Source organism: Callospermophilus lateralis, chromosome 10 (genome assembly GCF_048772815.1).
Source record: "Callospermophilus lateralis isolate mCalLat2 chromosome 10, mCalLat2.hap1, whole genome shotgun sequence".
In the NCBI taxonomy this organism is placed as follows: domain Eukaryota; kingdom Metazoa; phylum Chordata; class Mammalia; order Rodentia; family Sciuridae; genus Callospermophilus; species Callospermophilus lateralis.
Genome location: NC_135314.1, coordinates 68,311,626 through 68,338,892, shown reverse-complemented (window position 1 = coordinate 68,338,892; position 27,267 = coordinate 68,311,626). Strand labels below are relative to the sequence as shown.

The following is a 27,267-nucleotide window of genomic DNA, read 5'->3' as shown; positions in this document are numbered from 1 at the left end:
AAGAACAGAAACATTTGCATTTCTAAGCAGGATGTGCTAAGCAGGATCAGGATGGCAGAGGCAGAGTTTTTTCATGGAAGAAGCATTTCTTACATGACATGGAGTCTCAGGGTAAAAATGGAGTCTGTTTGGTCATTGCCTAAATAGCCTTGCCCATAACACTAGGCAAGCTCCGCACTACTGAGCCACAACCCCAGCTCTTCTCATGTGCTTTTTAGTCATCTATCTTCTTGGAAAAATTCTTACTTGCTTTCTTTGCCTATTTTTAAATTTGATTGTCTTTTTATTATTAAGTTTTAAGAATTTCTTGTATTTTGTGGATACAAGTTTCTTTGAAGTATACTCTTCCATTCTGTGGGTAATCTTCATTTTTTTCAGGATATCATTTAAGTCAAAAATTTTTTTGATGAAGTACAATTTTTTTCTTTAAAGCAAATTTTGCACAATTTTTAATTACATAATATTTCTATTGTGTTAATTTGTCTATTTGAGTATTTTGTGGTTTTTATTTTCTCCTCAAAAAACTCTGGCCTTAATGGTATTAATAATATTATTGTCAAGCTTCTTATCAATATTTGTCAGGCACTTGAGCTTCTTAGTGCTTCTAATAGTAAAACTTTGAGAATGGTTTTGTGACAGTCCCTGTTACAACATTGTATTTTTGATTGATTATTTTCATTAAAGATATCTGGGTGTGGTGATGCCAGTAATCCTAGCAACTTGGGAGTCTAAAGCAGAAGGATCGAAAGTTCAAGGACAGTCTCAGCAACTTAGCAAGGCTCTAACAACTTAGTGAGACCCAGTCTCAAAAGTGAAGTATAAAACAGGCTGAAGATGTGGCTCAGTGACTGAGTACCCATGGATTCAATTCTTGGTGAAAACACACACACAGAGTTTGGTTTGTATTTACTATAGAATTTTGGGACTTAAGTATAGGAAACTGAGAAGGGATAGGAAAAAAAGAAAGAAATATTATAGGAAGCCATTTTCCATTGTATAAACAATGACCTGACCTTTATGTTTCTCCTTCCTCTCAAGCTATGTAGAACTTGCTCTTATTTTAAGGTATGAAATGAGAACACTGATAAAACCAGTAAAATATTTTATGACAATAATAATGAAAACTTTTGTGGTTTTATTATATTGTTAGGATACAAAAGGGTTTGTGGAAACTTGATGTAAAATTTATTAACAAAGATAGTGCCTAACATTTATTTAGTATGTATGTGCCAAACACAAAGTGCTTTATGTATATTGTCTGAATGAATTTTCACAACAGCTATTTTTAAAGGTAATACAACTTTCTTTTTACCTGTGAGGAAAATGAGGTATAGAAAAGTTAAGTAACTTGCTGTCTTACTTTGAACTGTTAAAAAAATACCATTGACTAAGTAGCTTATTTACAACAGAAATGTATTTCTCATAGTCCTGGAGGCTGGAAAGTCCAAGATTAAGGCACTGGTCAGTTTGGTATCTGGTAAGGATTTGCTTCCTCAATAGACAGCCATCTTCTCACTGTCACCCTACATGGCAGAAAGGGAAAGTCAGCTCATTCAAACCTCTTCTATAAGGATACTAATCTCTTTCATAAGGGTTTTACTTCATAACCTCATTAACACATGAAGACACCGTTTCCTAATACCGACATGTTGCAGGTTAGGATTTTAATGGGGGTATAAACATTCAGTCCATTGAATTCAAGCAAGACTTTACATTTAGTAAGTTGTAGAGCTAAGATTCATCCTAAGACAACTTGATTTTAGAACCAAGTCTTAGATAATAACCCATAAACTGACAACTTTAAAACTTCTGCACTCTTGATACTAAAGAATAACAATAGGGGTTGAGCAGTATCTTCTCTTGTTCTCACGTGTTATATAATTTTCCAAAAAATCATTTTCTACTCATGGTATAGTTTATATGTTCCTTCCTCCTGAATAAGATGAAAAAGGTGATTCTTGTTATAATGTTGATAACTCTTTAATGATCATATATTTCAGATCCCAGTGGGAAATGGAGAAGCATAATCTGGAAAGCACAATTAAAACATACTTAAGCAAGGTGAATGCAGAAACTAGCAGAGCCTTAACAGCTGAGGTAAAAAAAAAAAAAAAAAAAAAAATATATATATATATATATATATATATATATATATATAAAGAGTGAGGGAGGGATGTTTTACTTGTGTAATACTGGTATCCTAAAGAATGAAAAAAGACTGGTTTTGAATAATCCAAAATAAGATATTTTAGTACTAAGAAGGAAAACACAGCTTAAACTCATGTTTTTTTGACTCACTGGTATACTGCATATGAGTACTTCAGTGTTTATGATCACATGTTGTTTTACTTCAGTGATTCCAAGAAATCATTCTGTTGTGGTATTGTACAGGAAATACATAAACCTTGGGGAAATTTTCATGAAGCCAGGTCACTAAGCCAAACTTTAAAAATAAGCTAATACCTAAAAACCAAAGGCCGATTGTTCTCTCTGATATGGATGCTGATCCATAATGGGAGGGGGGCATGGTAAAATGGAAGAACTGTGATTTGGGAGAGGAGAGGAGGGTGTATTGGGGCAGGAAAGATGGTGGAACGAGATGGACTCATTACCCTAGGTACATGTATAATTGCACATATGGTATGATACTGCATCATGTACAATCAGAGAAATGAAAAGTTGTGCTGCAATGGGTACAATGATTCAAAATGCATTCTGCTATCATATATACCTAACTAGGATAAATAAACTAATTTAAAAAAATAACATATCACTACTGCCATAATATTTCTTTTCTTTGCCACTTTCCATATACATTGTATACCCCAGAGTCAAAAACGAACTTACTTTCCAGGCCCCTAGAAAGTCACCCAATTTCTTCTAAGTTAGCTTAGAACACCATAGCTAGTATCTCTCAAAAGAAATATAATTGTATATGTATATGTAATTTTTATTTATAGATAACCAAACTTGATATACAATAAGATTCACATTTTTGGAGAGTTCGCTGACATTAAAAGCATTACAAACCTTCCCACCTCTGTCATTGGTAAGCTCTATTCTCTAGCAGAGTACTTGGGATTCCAGAATTCAAGAACCAAGGAGTGTATCTGAACTCAAAATCTGTGGAAGTGGTTTTGAAATACTAGCGTTAACAAAAGAAAAAGCCCACATAACCTTAAAAGCTCAAGCTTGTATTCTTCTTTTTTTACTACTTTAATCAAAAATTTATTTCTGCTTCCACTGTTAATTTTAAAAAGGAAGGACTTTGTAACAATGCTGTCCAAGAGTACAATTTGTAGTGAATATTGTGTGATGAGTAGTGAAAAACAGAGGCTAAGTGATTGTATATCAGTTATGACTTAGAAAGGATTTCTGATATCGGAGAAACTCCAAGGCCCTTTGGACTGTTATCTTTCTGTGTGGTCTGATTCATTATTTGCCTATTCATCAAGGGAAAAAAGTAGCAGGACTTCTTTTGAGTGTTCTCAAATTTTGCTGCCTATTATGATTATCCAAGTTATTATCCTAATGCTCAGGTTAATCCTGTTATCAATTAAATTGGAATCTCTGGGACCAAAGCATCATTTTTTTTTGAAGTTTCAAAAATTATACCAGTATGTGTGCAAGTTTGAAAAGTAACATTCTTGGAATGTTTACTAGTAGTAACCATTGAATATGAACATTAGAATTATAGGATTACATTCAATCAAAAATATTTAAAATGTATCTTGAATGATCAAGAATTTCAGGTGCTATTGGGAGAGATTGAAAAATAGCTTAAAATTTACTTGAGCCAATATTCACTTACAAGAAGGACACCTTCAACTTCTTTCTTTTTCTGTCAAAATCCATAGGTGTATTTCTTACAGTGTCGTAGAGATTTTGGTTTGCTTCATCTGGAGCAGACTGAAAAGGAGTGTCTCAATCAGCTTGCCAGAGTGACTCACATGGCTGCAAGGTAACCTTTTCCTCATAATGAATGCATCTTGATCTTAGAGGTTCACAAATGTCTTCAAGGTTGAACATAATTTACAATGTATTTCACGTAGAGCATACCAGAATCTTTGGAGTAGGGTAGCCCCCCCACACACACACACACACATACACACATATAGCCATATATATATTTCAGAAGTTATTTAGTCACTTTGATGGCTGTACTTTTTGTTGCCTCTGCTGAAGCACTGAGTACAGTAATAGCTGTGGAAAGATTTTTTCTTTCCTTAACAGTGAACTATATCAGAAGTCTCAGTCAATTGGAAAACTTTTTTTCTAGTTGTTTTCCCTAATAATGCTTGTTTTTATTTGTTTTTTATATGAGAAGTAAATACTTTACTCTCACAGTATTATCAAACAATGCTATATATTGAGGACATGTACAAGTTTTACCTGAACAGAAATACATCTATAATACATACATAATGAAACTTCATTGAGTAGTGAGTATTCAATTAAACATTTAAAGATTTTTTCTGCAAGCTCATATCTAAATGTGTCTATTAATAATGCTTATATCAAACGCTATTAGGATACCTTGAGGGAAAATCAGTATTAACACCTAGAATCACATGCTAAGGGGAGTTTCTTAAGTTGAATGAAATTTTCCTTAAATTTTTAATCTTATGGGGTATACCTTTGACATTAAACACTTAATTTAAAAAGAATCTCTGTAATCAAGACATCCTTAATTTTTTTTAGTGATTAGCATTTTAATAATTATCATTCTTCTAAAAATCATAATCTCTGATGTTTAGCAAGATTCCCAGGATGTATTGATGGGCATTCAAGTTTAGGAAGTACTGTTGTAAGTGATTGGTCTTCTTTGCTTGCTACAGAGAGAAAGAATGCAGTATAAATGAAAATATTATGAGGCCTCTTTCTATGAGATGATCTTAGTGAAAACTAATTCTGCTGTTTTAAAATTTTTGAGTTTGGTAATACAAGTATGATAGTGTTACAAAAGACAGACATTTTAGACTTCCACATGAAGTGCCTTCTAAAGATGACAGGCCTGAAGATTCAGAGTTGTTCAAACTTAATTATTTGTTGGACATGGCTTGACAAAGCTACTGTGTTTGTGCAGTTTATGCAATACACAAAGGAATCTCATTCATCCTCACCAAGAAGGTATTTGTTTCTAATTTGCTCTGCCAAAGGCAGTATCTTTTTCTAATTTACAGAGGAACCAGGTAACCCAGCTCTGGCTCTGTGATGTCAGAGTTAATGTGAAGATGGACCAAAACCTTCTTCTAAGATGGGTCAACATTTTTTAAAATGCTCCTGTAGTAAATGACTAAGGCAATTTCCCATATAGCTTCCCTACTTCACTGGAAATATTCCTATGCAAAGGTTTTATAATATGGTCTCTAAAATATCACCAAGTTAGAAAAAAATTGGTATTCTGGAAGACTAAGGTTTATTTTCTTTTGAAAAAACAATTTATATATATTATTAGTTTTGTTTTTATTTTTAATAACAAACTCTTCCATACACAACTTTGACCTAATTTAAGGGAATTATTGGTGATAGAAGTAATTTTATAGTTATATGTTATTTACATGTATGCTAGAGAACATAATGGAAATTTGCAGAAGCCTAGGTGTTATATAAAAAGAAATTTCTCTGTGTTTCTTTGTTTACAACAGCAACCTAGAATCACTTCAATTAAAGGCTGCAGTAGATAGTTGGAATGCCATTGTGACGGATGTTAGAAACAAGATTGCATTTCTCAGGGTAAGTCCTGAAATATATTTAGAGCAAATTGGCTGATTGTTAAACAAGACATCTAAAATAAAAGCAATTACAGAAATTTAGGGAAGAGCATTTTTTGTTGTTCTTGTTGTTATTTTGTTTTTTCAGATACCAAAGTTTAAGCTTTTAGATTGAGATTACTTTCATGTATTTGATGGTAGAGAGCATTCTAGATTCATACATGTGGCCTTTAGATCCTTAGTCCAGGTAATGATAAACTCAAAACTTGTCCCTCATACCTGGTTTCCCTGAAATTCCAAAGCTAATGCTACCCCATCAAAAATAAGTGCCTTAACTAGCTTTAAGTAATAATATGCTCAACTTAAAAGAAAGATCAAATAGGCCTGTACTCATTTTCAGTTTTAACTTTGTATATAATTATTCCATAAAGCAAACTAATTCTTAATCAATGATTTGCTTGAATTGGGATAAGGGGAAAGGTAATCTAAAGAAGTAATTCAATAAATACTTAGTAAGTAATTTAGTTTTAGAATCTTTTTTTTTTTTTTTTTTGGTTTTAGAATCTTTATATCTGTAAAGTTGATACATAATGTTGACTGTTTTGCAATTTACAACAGAGCAAGAAAGTATTGGTGCTCAGTTGTGAGGAGCTACCTCAAAGACTATAGACTTGTATAGTTTCTTCCTTGGTGGTTTTGACTGTTTTTCCCCAGACTCTTCTTTACTCAGTCTTTAGTGTGTCTTTAGCATATCTGTTGGTGTCTAAAGAGCTGTCCCTTTTTTCTCTGTCTTTATTTTCTTCCAAGCACACATCCTGTGTGGAAACTTCTAAATGTTTTGTTTTATAAGACTTTCTTTTCCTGCTTTTGTGGGTTGTTTGCCAAATAATATTGTAAAACAAGATGGAGAGAGTGGCCCAGAATGTTGAAAACATAATGATAAGCCTCCAGGATTGAAGTTTCATTTTTGGCAAAATCTAAAAGAATAAAATACATGTGGAGTAAGTGCAAGCTAAAGGTATATACTTTTTGAGATAAAGAAAATGTGGACATTTAATCAGTATTCCCAAAGTTTTCCCTTTAGTTTTTAAAAATGAACATTTTTAAGTAGTTTAGCTCTTTGTTAAAAATGCTTGTTTTCCTGTGTATTACTTGACTCCTCTGACTTAGATTCTTTCTATACTTTATTTCAGTGATTCCTACTTGGCACTTAAACTTACAGAAGCAAGGAGTTACACAAGGAACTGTGAATTATGTGTCACTGTTTCTTGTCAGTCAACAAACACATCTAAAAAATATAGTATTTACAGTGGGGATAGTGGTTTATAGCATTGGTCTTATGTTTTTATATTCTTTCCATCAGTGGGTTGAGAGCTACTATTCTGTTGGATTATTCAAAACTATATCAAGTATATTATTTCTTTGACGTTGATTGTGCTTTAAAATATCTTTTCTCTTCCACCAGACACAGTACAATGAGCAAATTAGTAAGGTGAAGCAAGGGTTTGCCTTGAGTTCCTTGCCTCCAGTCCAGCTTCCTCCACCACCACCCAGTCCTGAAATATTGGTAAGAAATATGACATTTTAGAAAATTACCAGCTTATTTTTAATAATATAAGGATGTAAAACACTGAGTATGCAGTATGTTTGATGTTGCAATTATCTCCATATCTACTAATATAATTAACAGATGATAATTTCCAAATGATGTAATAACTGACTGACTCAATTGAAGCCAGTGGAGTAGGGTTCTATGAACGGATTTTAGTGATTTGTTTGCAATTTAAAGAGTAATATTTTCTCATCCTCAATCTCAACTCTATTGTAGGAGATACCTGATGAATACTCAGAATTCCTAGTTCCTCCATGTTACAAAGGAATAACTGAAATATTTCAGTATCATTCCCTAGAAAGCATTTACTAAGGATTCACTCCTCTCTATTTCTACATTAGACTCTCTTTTCTTTAATTTTTATATTCTAGTTTATTTTCAACGCAAGGACAGCTTACACTTATTCCCATTCCCTGCTCCTTACGGGACAATGAATCTAACCAGATACACCATATACGTATTTCTGTACCTTCACATCCAGTGAATTCTCACAGGTTTTCAAAAGAACTTTTAGGATGATAGCATTAGGTAATAGTTTTTTAATAATCTTAATAGAACTGGTCATAGTAAAAGAAGAAAGGTATAAGATTCTTGGAAGCAGATGGCTATTGATATCAGCACTCAACTGCTTGTAGTAGAACTCTGAAAATATTATTTCTACTCATGGTTGAATATAACAAATTATGTGAGTTGTATGGAGTTAACACTGCGCATTTTGAAAGCAGAATCCAAAACTAAAAGAACTTTATGATATATACCATGAGCTTTAGTTTAGAATGATAGTATTGCCTTTTATAATTTTGGTCAGTTCAGTTTCTACAGGAACAATGTTTTATGAACATTGTTGTTCTAGACTTAGCACATCATCAATACCCAAGTACCCTGAGAAGGAAGTAGCTGACAGAGAAATTTCAAAGATTATTTATTACAGGAAGCAACACATATTTTTGGTAGGATTTCCAAAAATCTTATACCTTCTGCCCATATTCAAAATATTGCTTATAGGCTGTAATCAAACTTTCCCGTGATAAAAGGGCTCCACAAACTGAGAAGCTGAATAGAATTCTTTTTAAAGAGTTTTCTGGAATGAAACCAGCATCAGCCTTGACTGGAAGATACCTGTGATACTCTACAACTGAAAAACAGTGAAATCTTGACCCCCACACCCTCTAGATCTTTATGCTGTTAGAGACTATCTTTGTGGCTTACCCAGTTTTAATAAAGGGCATAATGGCAATTTATAAGCATCCTTTGTTAATGGTCTGAGGGGTACACATATATATATCTTCTGTTCTTACTAACCCAATTCTCTACCATTCTTGATTCAGCTCACAGTTGTGTAAAAATGCAAGCACTATTGGCCATTGAGCAGCAACAAAATACTTTTGAGAGAACAAATACTAGAAATGTTAGTGTTATTTGTATAAATTGAGGTGGTATTATGCAAGACAAGTACACTAAAGGGGACTGGGTTTAGGTCCTCACTGTATGAAGAGCTATGTTGGTATTAGTCAAATCAGCTGTCCTGGACTTTGGTTTTCTGGGTTTTCCCATTAATAAATTAGGAAATTGTCCTAGATGATCTGATCACTAAATTCCCACCCATCTCTGAAGTTCTAGTGTTCAAGAAATGATCACTAGACTTCAAAGTTATAGAAGTCTACCTGCGAAGTCTGTGATAATGTGAATTATTCCCAGTGTACGTGTGTGTGTTTCATTATATCTTGATTCATGTACCCTGGCTTTTTAATTCTCAAAGAATTGTTAGGTAACTGTGGTTCTTAAAGAGAGCATACTGTTAACTCAGTTACCCACCATTAATTTATTATTTAAAAACTTACGAAAAATTTGAAACTTACATAAAAATATTATAACAATCTTCTGCAAACCCAAGAGCAAGCTTCAATATTATCAGCATTGTTTTATGTCACCCCTTCTTCCTCTCCTCCCTGAGAGGAAGCAAACCCAAGACATCATATAATTTTATCCATTTATACTTTAGGTTATACCCTAAAAGATGATGAACTCTCATTGGATATACTCATAAACACCATTATCTTACCTAAGAAAATTATAAGTAATTTTTAATATCCAGTATCCAATTCAAATTTGCATTCCACCATATGTTTCAGAAATTTTTTTTTTTTTTTTACCTATAAGATATATAATGTCTGTCCTTTAGTGGTATTAAAAACAAGTATCAACCCAATCTGTTATAACGCTCTCCTTTAGCTTTTCATTTGCCAGTTTTAGGATCATTTCTTAAAGCTATGTTAATGTTGGTTATTTTTTTTTACTTCAGCAAAACAGTGGAATGCCTATTTAATGCTTTATGCAATGCTAGTCCTGGCACATGATAGTTGCTCAATAAATCTATCCTCTTTTGTACTCCAACCAACAAGTTTTCTCTCTCATTGAGAGCTGCTAAAAAGGTTCAGGTTTCCCCAAATCCCTGGTAAATACAATGACACGCATAAACATCTGGAAGTCACTGTAGAGAATTTATCTGCCAGGTCTACCCTCCTTTGTTCTTCTATTCCTCCTGGTGCTAAACATGAAGCTGTGCATCCATTAGGTGGTATCTTTAATACATAACCAAAAAAAGCAATATTTTCTGTGGATAACTTTTTTCAGCATAACAATACTAACAGCCAACATGACCAGCACTCACCAAGAACCTCCTTTACATAGTCCTATATTATACAAGTGGGAAGGAACCTTAAAGATCACCAAATCCATCTTTCTTATTGTATAGACTAGGAAATTGGCATCCAAGGTTAAGCTAGATCGAGAGAAAGTGGAAATAAAACCCAGTTCTCTTTTTTGACTCTCAATGTTCTTCCCAATATATCTCACCACACGAGATATTTATATATTTAACAAATATTCTAATATACATTGTTTCTTAGGCAGTTTTCTGTCACTGTGATAAAATATCCAAGATAAACAAAAGGAGGAAAGATTTGTTTTGGCTCACACATTCACAGGTTTCAGTTCATGGTTACTTGGCCATTTGGCTTTGTGACTTTGGCAAAGCAGTACATCATGGTGGTGAGTGAATGGATGAGGAAGCTTTCCACCTCATGGCCCCTGGGAAACAGAGAGTGGAAGTGGCCAGGGTCCCAATATACTCTACAGGGACATACCCTTATCTCTACTCAGTGACCTAACTTCTTTCCAGTAGGCCCCCATCCCTTAAAGGTTCTACCACCTCCCAATAGTTTTGTAGCAGGCAACCAGGCTTTAAACATGTGGGTCTTTGTGGGACATTTAAGATCGAAACTATAACATATTGCTTCTGATATATTTTGTATCTGAACTTCAACATGTTTATCTTTATATTGCTCTGTGAAATTAAATCATTGCCTGTATAAATATATAAATGTGTATAGTTTTTTTTTTTTAATTTTTAAAATTTTCTCTTTTAGATGCAGCAGTTCTTGGGAAGACCCCTTGTGAAAGAATCATTCTTCAGACCCATACTTACTGTTCCTCAAATGCCACCAGTTTGCTCTGGTGTCATCTCTACAGCAGGCCAACCTAGAACCCCCCTGGTAAGTGTTTCTCGGTGATGAAATAGATATTAATTAGTTGTTTATCACTATTATGGGCTTCTTCAATTAGTTTTTTATCAACTGACAGTTTGGTTTTGGGGGCAGTGGCTGGGTAGAGGGGATACTAGGGTGTTTAACCACAGAGCCACATCCCCAGCTCCTTTTTGGTTTTTGTATTTTATTTAGACACAGGGTCTCACTGAATTGCTTAGGGCCTCGCTATGTTGCTGAGGCTGGCTTTGAACTCCCAATCCTCCTTCCTCAGTGTCCCGAGCCACTGAGATTACAGGAGTGAGCCACTGGGATTACAGCAGTGCGCCACTGCATCTGGCTTGGTTTTTGAATAGATATATTTTTATACTATAGAGTCATCACATTTACAATTTTACTTTTGTAACAGGCAACAATGCTTAATAGATTGGTATTTATAATAGATAATTTATTTTTAGCATGTTTGTTGGGTGGATTGAAAAGCAAAGAAGCCAAATCACTCCAAACTAAATTATACCATGAAGCTAAAGAAAAAATTTATACATGCACGTATTGTATAACACTTAGGAGTTCTTTAACTATATCTATAAACAAATAATATAAGTACCACCACCTTGGAATATATGCTTTCAAGTAACAAATCTTCCTACCTACCAATAGTCAGATAAGCTTTTATCTAAGCTTGAAGAAGTAATAAAGAAATTTAAAATTACTAGAATTATTTGTTGTCTTGGCTAAAGTAAAATTGTATTTGATTAAAAGAGAATCTTTCTCAAAAAGAATGATGTTACATGTAATTAATGAAAAAAAATATAACTTTTTTGTATGTTCTAAGTAATTATGTGTATATGTATATGAAATTGTAATAAAATTTTCTTGAAAACATTGAAATACCTTAACTTCCTATTAAGATTATTTTCTGATTGCTAAGGGAAAGGTTAATACTGAGGCAAATTTTCTGAGCAGTATTCTGTTTCTTACTTATAAGACTTTATTCAAGTTATTCCAGTGACTGTTAACAGTTGTTAATTTTTTTTTACTTCTAAAACTTTTTCTGTATGTGCATATGCTTAGACATTTAAAAAAATTTTTAATATTACAAGAAAATACTTTATGGTAGAAAACTAGATGTATTTCATGGACATCATTCATGCTCCATAATTTAGATTTTCTTTTAGTTACTTAATTAGATCTACCATAACTTAGTCATTCTCTTCTTTACAGTCTTTTGGTTGTTTTCAGTTTTCCACTATTATAAAAAATACAGCAAAAACACTTTGCATTTATGTACATGTTTATAATTACTGAGACAAGCATGTCTTATTTTATAATAAATAGTTAGGTAACAAATTAGAAATGTTGTTGCACTAGTTTAAAGGATCTCTGAAAAGGGAATGTGAGTATCAGTGTTATTCTTCATTGTAGTCATTTTCTGAAGTATGTAAGTGTCATGTTGGTATGGAATTGTACTAGTTAAAACTGATGGGTTATAACTTTCTGCTCCTTACAGATGACTGGCATAGCCTGGACTATGCCAGCTCCTGTGGGAGAGACTGTGCCTCCTGGTACAGGTCTGGGAAATGATCCTTCCCTGATGAATTTGGAGAGGATTACAGACAGGCTGAAAACTGCTTTCCCACAACAAACCAGGTACCTTAGTTTTTATTTAGTGCTTGTAGATCATATTATACAGTTTCCATAGCCGTAACTGTGACAGTGAAACCTTTCAGAGAAACATAAAATTCACACAGAAATATAAATAATTCTTTACCATGGTCTTGGTAAGAAAAATGAAATTTACCAAGAAAGGATAGTATTCAACAGAAATGCTAAACTTCTTCACTAATATTATTAGACTTTAATTATGAGAAAATAACATTTTAAATTTAGGTTTGCTTATTTACTGAGAGTACAAGTAGTGGTAACCGATTGAATTTTAATGCTACCAGCTGCAATATTTACCTTGATAATCTATTTTCAAAGGGGTTTTTAAGTTAATTGTATGCTAAATAAGCCCAAACATGATCGGGTTATAGTTCCCTATTTTCTTAATTTTATTGAAGATTCTTATAATTTCTTTGTTAGGAAAAACAGTTAAGTGCAAGAAATCATGATTTTATTGTTCTCTTTTTTTTCTATAGTCTGACTTTGGCAGAAGGATATTTAATTCTCCTACACAAATGAAGTTTCTTTTATTTCTTGTACCCAAGGATGTAATTTGAATTTTCACCAATATTTTCATTCAAAAACTAATACTTTACTATGCCTACTGTTGCTATCTGCATTCGATGATAAGTTTATAATTCCTAATAATAAAATAAAAGTGAAAAATATAATATACAGAGTTGTTATAAATAGATAAGTATAAAATGAATAAATTATAAATGAAAGGTAAATATATAAGGCTAATTACATGACTCTTCATTTGAGGGAGAAATATATTTGATCGTCTCTTTCATCAAAAAAGTAGTTGTAGGCTCAGTGGACTTTGGGAATTGAAAAGGAGCATATTGATTAAAACAATTGTAGGTTCCTTTATCGAAAAATGTGGTTTTTAATTTTTGCTTTTCTATTCCAAGTAATTTTTATTTTTCTCTACGAATTTTAAAAAGTTAACTCTTAACAGGTAAATAAGAAAGAAAACACTAACAACCTAGGTAAAAGGAATATTTTAGTCATAAGGGAAGTTTGAGAGAAAAATATAAAAACTTTTGTACACAAATAGGTAAACTCAATTTTTATATAATGAGCTCTCAAAAAAAGGTTATAATCTCTTTTTTGGACAGAAAATAAATACTAAATTTTATTACTAATGAAAACATTAAACATCATTATTAAATAGAATTAGGTGTTTTCCTTTTGGCTTAATATAATTGCAGATGGACCTATAATCAATTGTTTTAGATCAGAAACCAGAAGGGTTACATTTGTATTCTACATACATATTATGTAACAGGGTTTTATGTCTCATTTGGAGGGTATATCCTCAAGTCAGTAGGGAAAATCACCACTTCTGTTTCTTTCATCTCTTTCAGAAAGGAACTTACAGATTTCTTACGAAAATTGAAGGATTCTCATGGGAAGACCTTATCTGGGCTGACATTTGATGAAATTGTTTACAAAATTTCCCAATTTATCGATCCCAAGAAATCACAGGTAAAAAACTCTATCTCTCAGGCTAGGGGTTTATATAACTTGGTGGTAGAGTACTTGATTGGATACATGAGGCCCCAGATTCAATTATTATTTCATATCTTTCTGCTTGTATCTCTCTAATTGTTGGTTATTTCAACTATTTCCATAGCATGCTAAAAAAATTGATAACCTGTAGTCATATAGAAAATAATTGATTAACAGTAAATAATTTAATAACTTCTACTTGAAAGAACAAATGTCCTTGAATGGACAAATTTAAATGCCTTTCACTAGATCATTCTAGAATAAAACTTGACCCTCTTGAAATTTTCTCTAGGTTACTTTGAATGATTCTAAATGGTGCCTTTTTTCCTTAATTTTCTGTAAGGATTATTTAATTTATTTGTTAAAAATTTTTTGGTAAGGATTATTTTAATTAAAAGAACATATAGAGTTATTTTTGTCTTCACCTAACTCTGACAAGTATTGTCAACATTTTGTGTCAAGATTCCTCATGAATCTGATTATTTACCCTTTTGCTAATTCTTCTTCCACCCCATTGTCTGAAATTCTATAAGTTTATGCTGTTTTAGAACAATTCTAAACTATCAATATAATATTCTTATTTTCAGAGTCAAGGAAAATCAGTACCAAATGGCAATTGTGTTTCACCCAGTCATACCTCATCACAGCCTAATGCTCCCCAGACCCCCAAACCAGCTTGGAAACCCCTCAGTTCACAAGGTTCTGCCACATGGGAAGGAGCAAATAATTTGGTGAGACTGAAATTATTGAATTGTTGAAACACTTAACGAACACATTTCTATTCAGGAGAAACAAATAGGCCAAATTTAACATATTTATTTTTCCATAGGATGATGAGGAGGAAGAAGAGGAACCTTGTGTAATCTGTCATGAGAATCTTTCTCCAGAAAACCTTTCAGTTTTGCCTTGTGCTCACAAATTCCACTCTCAGGTAACCCTTTAATCAGCTAAGGGAGATTCATATTACCTTATTTAAAATCATATACATGCATCATCTTCCTGTGACAAGCTCCACTAGGTATAACTCTGAACTTCATCTTTGGGTACCACACAGAAACATTTATACTTTTCTCCTGTTCGTACAATATCTACACTGTGCTTTCTCATATCTCCATATACCTTACAGGAGAAGAGACTACGTTGAGATTTAAATGGTACACGGTAAGCAGGTCTCTGAGAAAATATTGATTCACATGACAATTTAGTGGCAAAACTAGCAGCACAACAGTGGCACTTTACCTTAAGTTGCTATAAATTCCTCATAGTATACTCTGTCTATACCTTTGATGCCTGTCCCCCATTATTAATCATAAACCTATCTTAGCAGTCTATCCAGGCTCCTATATTTGCGTTTCAAGATGCTCAGACTTGAGTTTTAATGTTAGAAAAATGTTAAGGCTGTAATATCTCCTGTTTATTTTTGGCATTTATATGAATTAACTCCTAGTGTTGCTGCTATGTTAGTGCTATTCATATACAATATATGGTCTAAGTTCTCTGTGGAGAGATGTAATATGACATGGGAAAAGATAGTCTAACACAAGAAAGGCTTCTCAGAAAAATAACCAGCTCATTCAAGGCATGTTTGTAAAACATTTCAAAATTTCAATATGTAGTACCTGGTACAAAATTATGTATTGCATTTACATTGACATGAAGAGATATACACAAAATAGTTAATCCCAAAAGAGCTCCAAGAGAGATTCTTAGCCACCTGACATTCCTATTTTAAGTTTTAAAAGTCCTGACAATTTATAATAAAAAGTAAATATTTAACAAAATTTATTTTGCTCTTTGTCATTGCCAATTGAATACAAAGCACATAATTTATTCAGGTTACTTTCTAGGATTCGGGTTAGTGAACCTCATTTATACTGCTTAATTCTTAATCCTCTCTCATCTGACCTGGCTCCTCTCCATTATTCATACAGGTCAAAATTACTTGTTTTTATAAAGTCAGTATTCAAGCAGATTCTTAACATATAGTTTATAGTTGAATACCACTGCTATTGTTAACATAGACAACAACCTGAGTTTATTCATCACTAGGGATTTTAACTTCTGAACATGATATGCATTTTATACAAAGTATTGATAAATTTGTATTTTTAGTTTTGACTTTTTCTGGATTATATGAGCATAATATATAATGAAATAAACCAGAAAGAGATTATAGTAAGTTCCTGATTTTCTTTGTGAGGAAGAATTGCTAGTCATTGTGACAACAGGTTGGGGAAAGAATCTTAATAAAAATAAACTGGCTAAAAGGTATTCTGCAGTTACCAAATAATATTGCTCAGCAAATCACAAATCACATAGCTATCCACTGGGTAAGGCTTAAGCTTTAAGGTCCATCAGAAGACATGCTGGTTGGTATACAGAGTGACAGCTGCCTCTGCTAGACTAAATCTAAGAGACTGATGTGAATCTTTTTGCTCCTTAGTGCATTAGACCATGGTTGATGCAACAGGGGACATGCCCAACCTGTAGACTCCATGTTTTATTACCAGAGGAATTTCCTGGTCACCCCAGCCGACAGTTGCCCAAGGTGTGATATAAGGCAGGTGACTGCAAAGGAGGCTAAGTTTTCATACTCCAGAATTTAGTTCTGCCTTTTATTATGAACTGATTGTGTGAGTAGTGTGAAGCAGTGCTCTCCTATTATGCTAAAGAAGCAAGCTAATCTCATTGAAGAGGCAGCCAGAGGAATCAAGACAAATCTTCAAGACTTGTGAACTGAACTAAAGAGGTTTAAAGAAGATGAGTTTTGTTAAATTATATTTGCTCTTATCTTCGTAGTTTTTTTTTCTCCTGTAAACATGATAGCTATGTTGCTGAATTTCTTAAGATTTCTTGTCTTTCTTCCTTCTTATTCTACTCATTCTTTACTTTCTGACAAGTACACTACATTATAATTTCCTGAAAAAAGTTTAGGAGAAAAAGTAGAATAGTGAAGAAGAGAAGTAGAGAAATCCCATGGATTTTAGTGTTCCTCTTAACTTTTAAATATTAGCTATAAAAATTTAATTGGATTATTTAAATTGTATTTCTCTTTCCTATTCTTTTCTGTCCTCTAAAATACGTACCCATGAAGAGACTGTGAGCTACAGGTAGCTCACAGTCTCTTCATGGGTACGTATTTTAGAGGTGTGTTGGAGCTGGTTTGTAATGGCTTATGAGGGATGATTGTTCACGTTTCAGAAATTTTGCAAACTAGGTGTCAAATGATTGGTGGAAGGAAAGCTGCCGTGGTGGCAGTATTTATACAGTAGAAATTGGTAAATACTGTAAGTAATGACTTGTCTTTCCTTCATGAGCTGGTTCTTAAACATTTGCCAGAACACCACAAGACATTTGTGTTCCCAATGTCTTACATAATAGGTGCAGAACAAATATTCTGAGAAATCAGGACATGGTAAAAGAGGGAAGGAGTACTAATATACAAATTAGTGCACTTGCCAAATTGAATGATTGAGATTTTATGTTCATTTGTATACATGCTCTTTGGACCTTAATAATTTGCATTTTGAAGGGATTTATTTTCTCTTTAGAAAGTCTTAATTTTCTTTTCTTCTTCTGGTTAAGGGGGAATACTGTTTATATGTTGTTGCTTCTTGTGACAAAGTTGATGCCCACTGGGCTGGATTGCATATATAAAACTTGTCACTGAGAATTTTAATTCTTAGCAGTCAAAAAACTATTTTGAAAATAGTATTGTGTAAATGCTGTGTTGTGTATGTCTCTAGTTGCAAAATTAAAATAATTTAGAGTTACTTTTTGATTCATATGTTCCTTGGCTCACATTCACAGTCTCAATTTCATTAATTTATGGAAAAGAATAAATGTTTTCTAACTCATCAACTATTTGAACTATATATTTCAGTTTAGATATTTTGAAGTTACTTTAAAATCTCTATTTAAAATATCTATTTCTGTAATTGAATGCTAAATAGTTATTTTTCTGTAATGAGAAAATACGAGGGAAAATATTCAAAAAAGGTAGCAGTCATCATATATAAAATGCCAAGAATGTATTAGAATTACACAGGGCCTTTAAATCAACCTGGCACTTCAAAGTCATGGTCATGTAGCAAGTTACTTTGTAAAATTTAGTTTATGTTTACAATGTAATTCCATTTTCATGTGGAAAATAATAAATGTTTCTTAAGCAACTATTTTATTTGTGTATTTTATCTTCAGTATACCCAAAACTACTTTAAATCTCTATTTTAAACATTTGTTTCTGTTTAACTGTGCTTAAACTTTTTCTTCTGTTTTGAAAAAGGTTAGGAAAATGTGAAGGAAAATATCCAAGAAGAAGTGAGTATCTAGACCTACAAAATGACAATGATGTCTTGGAATCAGAGTGCCAGAACTTCTTAGGCCCTTGATGATCTTATAATCTATCCTCTCATTCTATGGGCATGTCAATTTATGTGACTAGATAGTGACAAATCTAGTCCCAATACCTGATGTCCTTATGCTCTATTACATACTTCCTTTACAAATTCATGCTGTAAGATTGGTGCTGACCTGCCATTCTTAGCTCCAAGGAAAAGCCAGATGACTTAACATAACAGCCAGTGTATGGTAAGAATGTACATAATAGGACAGTGTTCCTGAAAGTCCTGTCTAGTTCTACAGGTGCTGAAGATAATGGGATTATTTTTCTTTTTGATGTATAATTTCATAGTACAGAGAATTATTATCACTGTCATGCTTGTGTACTGAAGGATGGTCCAGAAGAACACTCTACTGTGCCCAGAGATGCAGTGAGGACCAGAGAGCATCTGATATTGCAATATGTGTACCAAACAATCTGCAGGTATAAAGTAATATCATTGCAGCTGCTGCTAAAGGATATGTCTTATATTTTCCTTCATATTTTCCCATGTGATTAACATTTTACAGTTTTTAAATGATACCTTCACTCAGCACCACAGAAAAAATAAATATAAAGATACCTTCAAATGTGATTGGTACCTCATTTGATCCATTAGTAAATCTGGACTTGATGTCATTATTCTTTTAGGTGAAACCAAGAGTCAAGCAAGAGGAAAATAATTTGCCCAAGAGTTTAGCTCTTGGCATTTTGGCATTTGAATACAGACTTCTGTCCCTTACTTGGTATTCACTTCTAGTACTTCCCAACTCCATCCTATTTTGAGTTGACATTGCATATAAGAGAAGTAGTATTTTATTCCTTTTAAATAATATTCTTCCAATTAAATTGATTACACGGTAAACTCATTGATTGTTTTGTACTAGGAATGTGGTTTTGAGTATATAGAAAGTATATAATAGTAGTAGGACATCATGAAAGAAGTTGGACTCACTTTTCCCTTCTATGGTTTGCTTAGGATAGTTCAAATTGGTGCCTGTTGTCTTGACATAATTATTCGTTGTTCTTCCTTTCACTTTCAGAAGTGTCCCAATTTGGATGATGAACTTTATCTTAAATGGTCAATTCAGGAAAGGCAGGCTTAAATACTTTTTAATTGCCAGATTCAGAATTAGGAAAAAATTCTCTGCATTTATAAAATGCTCTTAAATACCTTATCTGTAAGCCTCTCAGGTAAGAATTCTTGGATTGGAATAGTTTTGAGATTATTCTAGTTTATAGCCAGATAAAAACAGCAAATGATTACTAATTTATTATAAAAATACATGATTTCTGATTTTCTTGAATAGGCTGTGTTCAGTAACCAGCTGTGTACATTTGAAGATGCTATTTAGTAGAGATAATGGGCTGTTGTATCTTATCCTAGACCAACACCTCATTACATGCTGTGTTTATAAAAATTCCAGGAGACCATCTAGGAATCTGCCTTGCAAATGAGCACCATAGGTGCTCTGATACACACTAAATTTTGCAAACTACTGGTGTTAATAGAAAGGTACTTTCTCAAGCAGATCTATGTTTGGATTTTTGAATTCTGTATTTGACATATTGTGTGTTTATAAATGAATTACTTTTCTCAACTAATTCTTTTTCTGGAAAATGGAGAAAAAAATTATAATTTTTAATGAACATTTATTAATCTTTCCCAAAGCAGTAAAATTTCCACTATTCGACCTGTTTAAATTTACTCCTTAATGATAAAATTCTAAAAAATTTGTTTATCTTTAACTACCATTATTAAAAAGAGATGAAGAGAGAATATGACCAAAATTCTACTTCCAGCTTCACAACGCCCCAAAATGTTCAATATGTGTATTTCAGATAATCACACCCTCATAAACATTTGATTCCTTTTAATAATATGGAATACTGCCTCAAGGGGTTGAACAACTAACAATGATTTTGAAGACTGAATGTTTTGAAGGCTTATGGCAAAGATTTCATCCTCATTTGGAAGATAAGAACACTGAAGAATTGATTTGCCAAGGTCACACAACTATTAAGTAGGGCCATAATTCTAAGTCAGAGTAACACCATTCTGCCTACTTGAAAAGAACAAACAAAACTGACTATTTGAAAATCAACAAGTTGTTTCTTTGGATAAAGACAGAAGCAAAACAAGATTAGAACAATCTTAGCACAAGGAAATACTATTATAGCTCAGAATAAAGCCAAACTTAGTCTTCTTGCATCAAGGTTAATGGTATTTGATCAAAACTTTAAATAAAGACAAAGGTCAGAACTGGGGTTGTGGCTCAGTGGTAGAGTGCTTGCCTAGCATGTGTGAGGCACTGGCTTCGATCCTCAGCACCACATAAAAATAAATAAAGGTATATGTCTATCTACAACTAAATTATGTCCATCTACAACTAAAAAAAAAAGACAAAGGAAAGAAATTTTACCTTTTTAATTTCAAATATCATCTTGATGCTTATTTAGAACATGTCCCTAAGGTTGCGTCATTTTTTTAAACCATGAAATTTTACAATTACTACTATGATTTCAGTATCACCCCCACCACAGTTCTGCAGTATGAATTATCTCTGTCAGTGTTACAGGCCTTTGATTTCTTTTTGGAAATATTTTATGACAAAAAAGTAGGCTAATTATAAGCAATAGTTGTGAAGTTGTGCATTATTTTAATCCAAGGAAAATTGTTTTAATTCCTAAGGTCTATAATAAAGTTATGCCTCAGCAACTAATAATGAAATATTTTCAGTTAAGAAAAGTAGATTGTTTTTAATAAATTATGAATATATTTATAACATTATCAGGTCACTACAAATAAAATTCAAGACCAATAGATTTTTAAATATATTTTTTGAAAGCAAAAATCGATTACTACCCTCTGCTCAACAACATCATTAATCTAGAGTTGATATGCTCTTTGAAGTTATGACAACATCACAGATCATTATATCAGACTCCTGTGATCATACTCATCAGTATTTATTGAATGCTTGCTAAATGAATACAATTTTGGACTCTCTGTATACAACAAAACAATAGGACATAGTTTCTGACCTGAAGAAGCTGAGTCATGTGGAAAACAAGCATCTCAAATTGATAATCATATTATGATGTAACATGCATTTAATGCCCAATGAACTATAAGCAAATACTATTAACAAGAGTTTGGCCTGGTCATTGTAAGCTGGGACAATTGGAACCTCTCTTGGAAAATGAAGAAATGGGTATGGACCTTGGTGATTCTTGGTCATTCTTACCTTTCCACCTGGACAATTCCTCATACTCCATGTTTCACACTCTCTTCATTCAGTTTTTTACTCAAATGTCAAGCTTTCCTTGACTACTGTAATGTAATTATCTTCCTGAACACAGATACTATTTTCTCTTATTATCTAAAATTCAGTTTGTTGATTTCATCTTTCTCGAAATATAAGATACATGTCAACAAGACTCTTGTTCACCATTGTGTATCTATTGTCTAAAACATTGTCTGCATTCAAAATGGGCTGTGTGAATTAAATAGAACTTACATAAGAATACAGAGTACCACTTAAGGCAAGGACAGTAGTTTGAAACTCAAGTGCTTCCTAAAGAATTCTTTTCAGTCATGGCCAATAGATGGCCATATACAATACCTTACAAATACTATTGACATTTTGCTATATTAATAGTATTTTTTAATTTTGGAACATTTAAAATCTAGATTTTTATGGGATTTTAAAGAAGTTCTAAAGAAGAAAATAATAATGTATTAAAATTTTTCTGCTTCTGTTTTTTATGGAGAACTGCTATCCCAATAATACTTTAATTAAGAAAACCTATAAAAGCTGTGGGGAGGGGGAGTTAAAGATCTGATGAAAATATTAAAAAGTAATGAAGGATAGCCACAACTCTAGAAGTCAGCTTTCCAAAAAGCACATAAATACTGCGATGAACTCTGCTTAAGGCTGCTTTTTTTCCTCCACACATTTTCATATTTAAGGCTGATGATAGAAATAAAGCATCTACATATTGCACGAGAAACTAACATATTAGGGAGGGGAAATGCATTACTAAGATATACAGAACTAAAGTACCAGTGTCCCAGAAACAAAAAAGGACCATAGAAAAGTAAAACTCACACTCTTTCATGCATTTTCCCTCATGAAACATCTGCCATTTTCTAAGCTGTACATGTGCCAAAAATTAAGGTAAGACAAAAATTAAGTGGAAAAGTGTTGCTGCTAAGAGTCTAAAAAGCTAAAGTTGAGATTTGGGCATTATCATGATTCCAGAGATCAAATTGGGGTTCAGGGCTTACAAATGGCAGGCATTCCATTGAAAACCTGAAAATCAAGGGGAATGGACAAACCAGAATTAGCCAAGTTCAATTGGGTTCAAGTGATTTGATTATGATCTACCTGTCTTCTGGAGAATAGAGATAATCATAAACCAGAGTTTCCTAATTTTTTTATTCATGATGAGTAGCATTCAGCAGCAACAACAACAACAAAAACTTACAAAGCATGCTAAAAAACTGACCTAAAATTTTTAAAAGCTAAGAGAAACAAAACAGAATCAAACTCAGAGGTGTTCCAGATTGGAACATTAAGATTAAAAACTCTGTGACTAATATATTTTAAAAGAAAGATAAAAAAATGTTAAATTGAAGTTTTTAAAAACAACAACTTAAAAACTAAAGAAATTCAATAACTATAGTCTATGGTTCAGTAAATGAGTTTAATAATATATTAGACACAGCAAAAGAGAGGATTAATGAATAGGGAAGTATAGCAGTAGAAAATATCCAGGCTAAAGCTTAGATTTTAAAAAACAGAAAATGCATTTTAAAATGGAAAAAAATCATATAAAATTAAAAAATGGAAAAGTGAAAACATTAGTATATATGTATATAGTCATATTTACATATTATATATATTCACAGAAGGAAAGAAAATTGAATGTGTCAGAAGCCTCATTTGAATATTAACTGAGATTTTTTTTCCAAAGCCACACATTGAGGAGCTATTCAAATGCCAAGTAGCATTTGGAGAAGAAGATGTGGAGCCATTGTCCTCACCATCATACTCAGTCACATCATAGATTAACTTCTGGGAAAATGAGACCTAAAAGTATTTTAGACCCTAAACGAACAACAATGAAACTGGCCACGCACACACACAAAAAAGCAAGCCAGTACATAATGCGGTGGTGCACATAAATGCTGAAGGATGAAAAGTGCCAATTCAGAATTAAATTATGAGTAAATATATCCAAGGATGAATCAGTGTCTCTCAAACAAACATAAACTGAATCTACCCTGCTGCCCAATGAAACAAAACAAACATAAAATTAACAACAGTTCTTAGAATATTAACCCAAGCATAATGGGACAGTGAACCCTGACAAATCAGAAACAAGCAAGATGAGCTTTACAGTTGACCCATTTTGCTACTTTAAGAAAATTTCCAGACTGCTATGGGGAGAGGAAACTCAGATAAGATCTGTAAAATTCCCTTCTTGAGAGAATAGAGCTAGGAGTACACTGCAGCATAGCAACTCAGTTTTGCAGAGCAGAATGCTAAAGACCTAACTGTGTACCCCATGGAGTATTCTTTTTAGTAATAAGCAACTCATACACTTGAGGAAACAAAGGCTGAGAAGAGAACCACAAGTAACAAACAGAATAATCTCCAGGAGGTCATTGATTGATTATCTTCTAAGAAGGCCTTTAGTGCTATACATTTTCAAATACTGTTTAATACTTAGCTTTAGTATTTCTATGCTTTCCTAATTTCAATATTTTGTATTTTAATTTTCATTCGGTAGAAAGTATTATCTGTTTTACCTTTTATTTAAGAAACCACCGAACTGTTATACAAAGTGGCTATGCCATTTTGCATTCTCACCAAAAACAGGAGAGTTGCCGTCATTTCATGTCTTTGATGCATTTCATGTTGTCAGTGTTATGTATTTAGGTTCTTTAAATATGTCCATAGTACTATCTCAATTTTATTTAAATTTGCATTTCCCTAATGACATATTAAGTGGAGCATCTTTTCAATGCGTATTTACCATCTATATTCTTCTTTGGTGAGGGGTCTAGGTCTTTGTTCATTTTTAGTTGTTCTGTGTTAAGAGGTCTCTTCACATTTTGGATAACAGTTTTTTTATTAGCTATGTCTTTCTTATTTTCTTCCAATCTGTGACTTATCCTCTCATTCTTTTGACAGTTGTCTTTTATGGAGATGAAATTTTTCATTTTTATTAATTTTTTTTCATGGATCGTGCATTTGGTTTTATACTTGAAAAATCATCACCATACTCAAGGTCATTGAGATTTTTTTTACTCTGATCTAGTTTTATGCTTTTGGAGTTTCTTTTAGATCTCAGGTGCATTTTGAGTTAATATTATGACCAATATAAGGTCTTAACAAAATTTTGAAAAGTTGAATTCAATAGTACATAAAAAGGATAGTGCATCATCATCATATGAGGTTTATCTCAAGAATATAAGGTTAAATTAGCATTTTAAAATCAATATAATTCATTATATTAACAGACTAAAGAAAAAATATCTGATTCATCCTAACAAATGTAGAAGAAGCATTTAATAAAGCCTACATCAGTTTCTGATTTAAAAAAAAAAACAATACAAAGAAACTTATTCAATGTCATAAAGGCCATGTATTTTTTAAAAATAAACAGAAAAAACAACCTACTACTACCACTTAATGGTGAAAAATGAAATGCTTTTTCCCTATATTCATTTGGCAAGGATGCCAGCTCTCACTATTGCTATTCAATATTGTATTAAATGTTCTAGTCAATGAAATAAGGCAAGAAAAAAATAATTGAAAAATAATTCAAAAGAAAGAGGCAAATTATTCTTTATCCAGACATGAAATTATTATTTTTGAGGAAAGTCTGAAGGAATCTAAAAAAACTATGTTTATTAAATTTGAAGATACAATATTACTACATAAAAATCTATTATGTTTCTGTGTAATAATAATAAGAAATTACATATTAAAATTTGAAAGCAATAAATACGTTTATAATAACATTGAGAATATATGAAATATTCAGTAATAAGCCTAACAAAGATAGGCAACATCTTTATAATAAAAACTACAAACATTGCTGAAAGAACTTAAGACCTAAATATGTGGAGAAAAATACCACTTGCATGGATTGAAACGTTCAATATTGCTAAGATATCATTTCTTCCAAAATTGATCAAGACAATCTCAAAATCCCAAGAAGCCTTTCTTTATATATAGAAATTGAACAAGCTGATTCTAAAGTTCATTTAAAAATTTAAAGCACTTAAAATAGCCGAAACAGCATTAACAAGGAACTTTAAAGATGAGGAAATTCCACTATTTGACTTTGCTAATTTTAAAGCTACAATAATTAAGACAGTAATTGTACATGGAAAAATATATGAATGAGAACAGAATAGAGATTCCATAAGTAAATCCATGCATATATGTACAATTGATATTTTATAAAATTTAAAGAGAATTGGGTGGAGAAAGGAGACTTTTCAAATAAAAGCAAAAGAAACTGCTCAATACCCTGTGGCTACATCATAGACCTCAATGTAACATTTAAAACTAAAATATTTAGAATCAAACAAAGCTTTTGTGACTTTGTGATAGGTAAAAGATACAATTTTAGGTACAACATTCAAAGCATAAACCACTAAAGGAGAAATAGAAGGATTGGACTTCATCCAAAGTAAGAGTTTCTGCTCTTTTAAGATGCTATAAACAGACTCATAAGACAGAAAATATTTGCCAGTCATATAAATTTTTGATTGAATTATGTATAGAGAACTCTCAAAATGTAATAATATAAAAACAATTCAGTAGGAGGGAGACAAAATTAGTTCAGAAGCTTCACCAAAGGAATATACATTCTAAATAAGTTCATGAAAAGACTCTCAACATCATTAGTCATCAGGAAAATGCAAATCTACAATAGTGAGATACTACTATACATTTATTAGAAAGTCTAAAATTAAGAAGACTGAAGACACCAAGTGTTGGCTGAGTATGTGGAGAATAAGGGACACTCATACACACACACACAAACACATACACATACAAGTGTACCTCAGAGATTGTGAGTTTGGTTCCAAATCACTACAATAAAGCTAATTATCACAATAAAGTAAATCATAATTTCTTTGGATCCAGTGCACATAGAAGTTATATTTATACCAAACTATAGTTTATTAAGTGTGCAATATTATTCTGATAAAAATAATGTATGTACCTTTGTTTTAAAAGATGTCAATGGGGCTGGGGATGTGGCTCAAGCGGTGGCATGCTCACCTGGCATGCGTGCAGCCAGGGTTCGATCCTCAGCACCACATACAAACAAAGATGTTGTGTCCGCCAAAAACTAAAAAATAAATATTAAAATTCTCCCTCTCTCTCTCTCTCTCTCTCTCTCTCTCTCTCTCTCTCTCTCTCTCTCTCTCAAAAAAAAAATAAAATAAAATAAAATAAAAGATGTCAATGATTGTCTCACCCTTTGTGTTGTATTCCTTTTCCTGGTAGAGAATCTTACTTCACTGTCAGTTGCTGCTGAACAACTAGGGTGGTCATTGATGATGATTTACATAACCATTCAATTTCTTAAAATAAGACAACATTGAAGTTTTCCACATTGATATTTTGTTGTAAAAATGTTATTGAAAATTTCTTTGTAACATGTAAATGCTGTTTGGTAGCACTTTACTTAGAACTTTCAAAATTGAGTCAGTCTTCTCAAACCCACCACTGTATATCAACTAAGGTTTTTTTTGAAAAATGTTTGTTGGCGTTTAATAAACCTCCAGAGCTCCATGTGGCT

General features: G+C 32.5%; 1 protein-coding gene across 7 annotated transcripts in view; it reads left to right on the top strand.

Annotated features, from left to right (window-relative positions):
• Window positions 1–17,114, top strand: part of Dzip3 (DAZ interacting zinc finger protein 3) — an 87,502-nt gene extending 70,388 nt beyond the window's left edge. For all 7 annotated transcript variants that reach the window (XM_076867341.2, XM_076867339.2, XM_076867340.2 and 4 more), the window contains 10 exons: window positions 2,001–2,097; window positions 3,858–3,961; window positions 5,649–5,736; window positions 7,180–7,281; window positions 10,755–10,880; window positions 12,382–12,521; window positions 13,907–14,027; window positions 14,639–14,782; window positions 14,881–14,982; window positions 16,495–17,114. In XM_076867341.2, the coding sequence (XP_076723456.1) occupies window positions 2,001–2,097; window positions 3,858–3,961; window positions 5,649–5,736; window positions 7,180–7,281; window positions 10,755–10,880; window positions 12,382–12,521; window positions 13,907–14,027; window positions 14,639–14,782; window positions 14,881–14,982; window positions 16,495–16,605 (1,135 nt within the window). In that variant the 3' untranslated portion in view covers window positions 16,606–17,114. The remainder of the gene's footprint in view (window positions 1–2,000; window positions 2,098–3,857; window positions 3,962–5,648; window positions 5,737–7,179; window positions 7,282–10,754; window positions 10,881–12,381; window positions 12,522–13,906; window positions 14,028–14,638; window positions 14,783–14,880; window positions 14,983–16,494) is intronic.
• Window positions 17,115–27,267: the final 10,153 nt, after the last annotated feature.